Here is a 6,700-nt window from a genome sequence, read left to right as displayed (position 1 = left end):
GGTCTAGAGTACAAGTTTAGTGTTGGACACCATCAGTTTATGTACAGCGTGGTGTACACACGGTCTAGAGTACAAGTTTAGTGTTGGACACCATCAGTTGATGTACAGCGTGGTGTACACACGGTCTAGAGTACAAGTTTAGTGTTGGACACCATCAGTTAATGTACAGCGTGGTGTACACACGGTCTAGAGTACAAGTTTAGTGTTGGACACCATCAGTTGATGTACAGCGTGGTGTACACACGGTCTAGAGTACAAGTTTAGTGTTGGACACCATCAGTTGATGTACAGCGTGGTGTACACACGGTCTAGAGTACAAGTTTAGTGTTGGACACCATCAGTTGATGTACAGCGTGGTGTACACACGGTCTAGAGTACAAGTTTAGTGTTGGACACCATCAGTTGATGTACAGCGTGGTGTACACACGGTCTAGAGTACAAGTTTAGTGTTGGACACCATCAGTTGATGTACAGCGTGGTGTACACACGGTCTAGAGTACAAGTTTAGTGTTGGACACCATCAGTTTATGTACAGCGTGGTGTACACACGGTCTAGAGTACAAGTTTAGTGTTGGACACCATCAGTTGATGTACAGCGTGGTGTACACACGGTCTAGAGTACAAGTTTAGTGTTGGACACCATCAGTTAATGTACAGCGTGGTGTACACACGGTCTAGAGTACAAGTTTAGTGTTGGACACCATCAGTTGATGTACAGCGTGGTGTACACACGGTCTAGAGTACAAGTTTAGTGTTGGACACCATCAGTTGATGTACAGCGTGGTGTACACACGGTCTAGAGTACAAGTTTAGTGTTGGACACCATCAGTTGATGTACAGCGTGGTGTACACACGGTCTAGAGTACAAGTTTAGTGTTGGACACCATCTGTTGATGTACAGCGTGGTGTACACACGGTCTAGAGTACAAGTTTAGTGTTGGACACCATCAGTTGATGTACAGCGTGGTGTACACACGGTCTAGAGTACAAGTTTAGTGTTGGACACCATCAGTTGATGTACAACGTGGTGTACACACGGTCTAGAGTACCCTACAAGTTTAGTGTTGGACACCATCAGTTGATGTACAGCGTGGTGTACACACGGTCTAGAGTACCCTACAAGTTTAGTGTTGGACACCATCAGTTGATGTACAGCGTGGTGTACACACGGTCTAGAGTACAAGTTTAGTGTTGGACACCATCAGTTAATGTACAGCGTGGTGTACACACGGTCTAGAGTACAAGTTTAGTGTTGGACACCATCAGTTGATGTACAGCGTGGTGTACACACGGTCTAGAGTACAAGTTTAGTGTTGGACACCATCAGTTGATGTACAGCGTGGTGTACACACGGTCTAGAGTACAAGTTTAGTGTTGGACACCATCAGTTGATGTACAGCGTGGTGTACACACGGTCTAGAGTACAAGTTTAGTGTTGGACACCTTCAGTTGATGTACAGCGTGGTGTACACACGGTCTAGACCTGAGCTTGTCACGGCACTGAAGAGGGTAGGATTGTAGCTGGTGGCCATACCAATCAACAGGTCCTAACATGTGTAGGCAGTACGTTTGCAACAACATCCAATATGGCCATTGATGTCGACCAACGACAACATCGAATGTGGACATTGATGTCGACCAACAAACTGCAATTGAGAATTGTGTTATAACGAAAATCTTGAGATTTTTGAAAACTCCCCAAGTCACGCATCAACACGTCCTTCAGAACTTGAATAGCCAGGCGCGATCCAAACTCTCGCCCACATACACCCCACTCAAGGAAAAACTATATGGGGCACCCGCGGATCTGGTGACCACAGTCCAATTCATACACGAAGTTGGACTTGTTGTTTAAACCCTCCACCACAAACTAAATTAAGAACGCAGAAGAAGAAGAACGTTGATGCCGATCTCTATAAATGTACTAAAATGTATCGTCGAATGTAGCTGTCCCTTGAGAACAGGGTATACTCCCTGTACAGTTGAGATTACGCGGAGGTCATTGACTCGCTTATCTGTAATTTGTGCAATTGTTTTGATCCGTTGACAATAATGCTCTGGTGTTAGAAGATTTAAAAAAAACAAGCGCTTTACATACTATTGTAGAACACCATTGTTGTGGTGATTAGCTCTCGGGCCACTTGAATCAAAGGCAAAGTTAAGACACCTCTAAAGGTGTTTTTGTTGAGTTATTGATGTCAGCAGAGGTAGAGCACACAAAGAACCTTCGAATGGGTAAATGGCACTGACGCGTCAGTTTTAATGGAAACATAAATCTTCTCAGAGATCGTGACGTCTTGACAAGGCCAAACAATAACAAAAGGCAAGAAAAGGGAATAAAATTACAATCGGGTTTTAGAACAGGGTATACCTGTGTGAACGTGAAGGGGGGAGAATGGGGTGGAATGAATCATCGACTTAATGTCTGAGCTAAAGACACCTCTGGCTGTATTAGACTGGTTGAACTGTTCTGCAGGCTATCCCAGTAGGTCAGTATCTAATTACTCCCCAACCCACCCCTCCCCGGCGTGATGTATTAACGAACGACGTAATTGATTTGATATCAAGGTATGCACACTGGCGTTAACCAACGCATGCAAACAAACATTAATTCTCTTGGAAACTTCAACCAATTAAAACTTTGCGACTAAGACAAATGTAAACGTGTTTTAATGTTGGTACACACACGTTTGTATGAAATATCTTACTGCCCCATCTACTCGACTTGACCGCATTTGAGCGTGTACATTTTCATGCGTCAGATTCTTTGCAGAGAGCTCAAATAAGATCAGAGAGAATATCTTAACTTTGGGCACCTTTGTACGCTCAAGTTAGAAGACAACACATAGACTTGGAACAAGCCATTGAAACTATTGTAGCATGCGCCTCCCCGCCGCCCCTTTTTCTAATAGACAGAGTGATGAGAAGGGAAAGAAAGATGGCGGCCAAGGGGAGAGAATCGATTTGGAATTTTCTATGAAATAACAAATGTGATCGGTAGTGCAACTGTCAGTTTGGCTTCCGTCATAAAACTTGTTTTACTTCGCCATGACCTCTTTTTAAATGGTGACTGGTCTCTGTAACGTTTAAGGAGAGCAAGTGAATGCTAAAGCATTGATACACACCTTGGTGGATTTGACCAAGACCAGCCCTAAGTTTACACCCAGCGGTGGGCCACCAACCTTTGGTACCACACCACACCACAAACATCTTTACTGTTCCGTTAGGAGCGCCCATGATTTATTGCTTACCACCCAATGCTAAAAACTAGTCACCTTAGTGAGCATTATTTTAGGCTTTCTAAAATGTTCTATACTCTTGTCTTCTGTCTCTTGTTACCAGAGGTTTGTTGTGAATCTCATCCCTAAAGTGTAGACATATATGAACCTCCAGACAAGGCAGTTCGTGTTTACCTTTAACGTCCGTATCTGTGTGTAAGGTGTGCTGGTGAATGTCATTTCTTCACGATCCTGCCCATACTCCAGGGGGAACAACGACCCGCGCTTTTGTCTGCTTATGCTTATAGGACATTGACTGACATATGGGAAATAATGGCTAAACAATTAACATTGTAATTAGCTCGTGACTTGGGGATTACCAAGTTCTGCTGTTATTGACAGGTCTATTGTCATTTTAGTTTTCTATTTTGTTGTTGTTGCGCTAAGCTTTTCTTCTCCGCGGTTTACTAAGTTTCACCAAGTTTCTTTAGCAGAACAGTTTTTTGGCCAACAATTTTTTTGCGAACACTTTTTTGTTTTAGATTTCTATTTTATGAACATTGATTTATACATGTGGGGGTTAAGACAGAGGCACAACTCTCTTTGCCATTGCATTAAGGACGGAGATATGATTTGAGTTTTTGTAATTTTCTCGATACTTTCTGCCAATACTTTCTAGCTGTATTTATAACTTTAGTCAGTCCTGTTCCTAATGTTCTTCGAGCTACATCACATTATTTTTTGGGTAAATAATGTATTTCTTTTACCACCACATAAAAATGATCTGCCCTAACAAATCGACTATGATGTAAGATAATTGAAAATCAATTCGTTTTTATGACTCCCCTAGTTGGAGCTACTGAAGGATTGATCGCACCGGACGAACAGGTTGGTAAGTTATGACCAGCTACAAAGTGGACCCTAGTCGATATGCTCTCGGCTGGTCGTGATCTGACGGCACTTGAGAGCTAACTTGCCTCCACATAGTAAAACATGTGTCTCGGCCAGGTACTGTTGGAAGAGGGGGGGGGTATTCCAACGCCGAATGTTGACCTTTAGTTTGATACATGTCTCCTATTTTATGCCACGCTGTTTCCGTCACGATGCCTCTTTTTCACCTCCATGGTGACTGTACCCACCCGTTGACTGTTTGTACCCACACGTTGACTGTTTGTACCCACACGTTGACTGTTTGTACCCACACATTGTGACTGTTTGTACCCACACGTTGACTGTTTGTACCCACACATTGACTGTTTGTACCCACAAGTTGACTGTTTGTACCCACACGTTGATTGTTTGTACCCACACGTTGACTGTTTGTACCCACACATTGACTGTTTGTACCCACACGTTGACTGTACCCACACGTTGACTGTTTGTACCCACACGTTGACTGTTTGTACCCACACTGTGACTGTACCCACACGTTGACTGTTTGTACCCACACGTTGACTGTTTGTACCCACACGTTGACTGTTTGTACCCACACATTGACTGTTTGTACCCACACGTTGACTGTACCCACACGTTGACTGTTTGTACCCACATGTTGACTGTTTGTACCCACACGTTGACTGTTTGTACCCACACGTTGACTGTTTGTACCCACACGTTGGCTGTTTGTACCCACACGTTGACTGTTTGTACCTACACGTTGACTGTTTGTACCCACACGTTGACTGTACCCACCCGTTGACTGTTTGTACCCACACGTTGACTGTTTGTACCCACACGTTGACTGTACCCACACGTTGACTGTTTGTACCCACACGTTGACTGTTTGTACCCACACATTGACTGTTTGTACCCACACGTTGGCTGTTTGTACCCACAAGTTGACTGTTTGTACCCACACGTTGACTGTTTGTACCCACACGTTGACTGTTTGTACCCACACGTTGACTGTTTGTACCCACACATTGACTGTTTGTACCCACAAGTTGACTGTTTGTACCCACACGTTGACTGTACCCACACGTTGACTGTTTGTACCCACACGTTGACTGTTTGTACCCACACTGTGACTGTACCCACACGTTGACTGTTTGTACCCACACGTTGACTGTTTGTACCCACACGTTGACTGTTTGTACCCACACATTGACTGTTTGTACCCACACGTTGACTGTACCCACACGTTGACTGTTTGTACCCACATGTTGACTGTTTGTACCTACACGTTGACTGTTTGTACCCACACGTTGACTGTTTGTACCCACACGTTGACTGTTTGTACCCACACGTTGACTGTTTGTACCTACACGTTGACTGTTTGTACCCACACGTTGGCTGTTTGTACCCACACGTTGGCTGTTTGTACCCACACGTTGACTGTTTGTACCCACACGTTGACTGTTTGTACCCACACGTTGACTATACCCACATTGTGACTGTTTGTACCCACATGTTGACTGTTTGTACCTACACGTTGACTGTTTGTACCCACACGTTGACTGTTTGTACCCACACGTTGACTGTTTGTACCCACACGTTGACTGTTTGTACCCACACGTTGACTGTTTGTACCCACACGTTGACTGTTTGTACCCACAAGTTGACTGTACCCACATTGTGACTGTTTGTACTCCCCGCTGACTAGTGGTGTTATTAACTGTCTTTTCAAGTGTACACCTTATCCATCACCTTTCTCTTATTTTGCTCTCCGCTGTTTGTAACCCTCGCTGTTTGTAACCCTCCGTGTCTGAGCCATACAAATATAATTGGTCCTAAATAGTATAATGTTTTCTTAAACGATATATTGGAATTCCATATGGTTTAACGTTACTTTTGAATTCCATATTGGTTGAACGTTACTTTTGAATTCCATATTGGTTGAACGTTACTTTTGAATTCCATATTGGTTTAGCGTTACTTTTGAATTCCATATTGGTTTATTGTTGCAATTCTGATCTGAACTTCTAGGTCGGTATCGTTAGATGGACAGGTTTTTCTGGTTCTTCAACCAGAACAATGTTTGTGCTTTTGTTGTTGACTGTGTGAGAAGGCAAGGATCATCTGCAAAAGCCAAGTCTTCAAGAAATTTTGTTGGCTGGATTTCATTTCTTTTGTTTCCTGTAACTTGTTTCATTATTCAGTCAACCAAATATTGTCTCAATCCCATTTGTACCATACATTTTTCTAGTAACTTGCTATTGTGCATCATTTGGCATTTTGATTAGAGGTATAATTGTTGGATATGTGAAATAAATTTATCTACAGCTTCATAATGCTTCATACGTTTCCATACCTCTGCTCTGCCTACACTGTCAAATACTTTTTCAAAATCTATGAAAATAACATTCCATGTCTCCTCAATGATAATCCTTAGCAAGTGCTATATTAGAATATACCAGAAAGTTTAGGTGAGATCACTCCCACTTTATTTCTGTAATTTGAATTTAAAAAGGATAACGAATCCAAAATGGAATAAAATTTGCATTGAATAAATTGTTAGTAACTTTTTGAGTCTTGTAGGGGGC

General features: G+C 42.8%; 1 protein-coding gene across 1 annotated transcript in view; it reads left to right on the top strand.

The window, feature by feature from the left end:
* Positions 1-6,157: 6,157 nt before the first annotated feature.
* LOC131930567 (C-Maf-inducing protein) overlaps positions 6,158-6,700 on the top strand; it is a 53,882-nt gene continuing 53,339 nt past the window's right edge. Inside the window, exon 1 of the mRNA XM_059287106.1 lies at positions 6,158-6,295. Coding sequence (XP_059143089.1) covers positions 6,158-6,295 — 138 coding nt within the window. The remainder of the gene's footprint in view (positions 6,296-6,700) is intronic.

This window comes from Physella acuta, unplaced genomic scaffold (genome assembly GCF_028476545.2).
Source record: "Physella acuta isolate Inbredline_101_S28 unplaced genomic scaffold, ASM2847654v3 ptg001803l, whole genome shotgun sequence".
Classification (NCBI taxonomy): domain Eukaryota; kingdom Metazoa; phylum Mollusca; class Gastropoda; family Physidae; genus Physella; species Physella acuta.
This window is presented reverse-complemented; position numbering and strand designations above follow the sequence as displayed.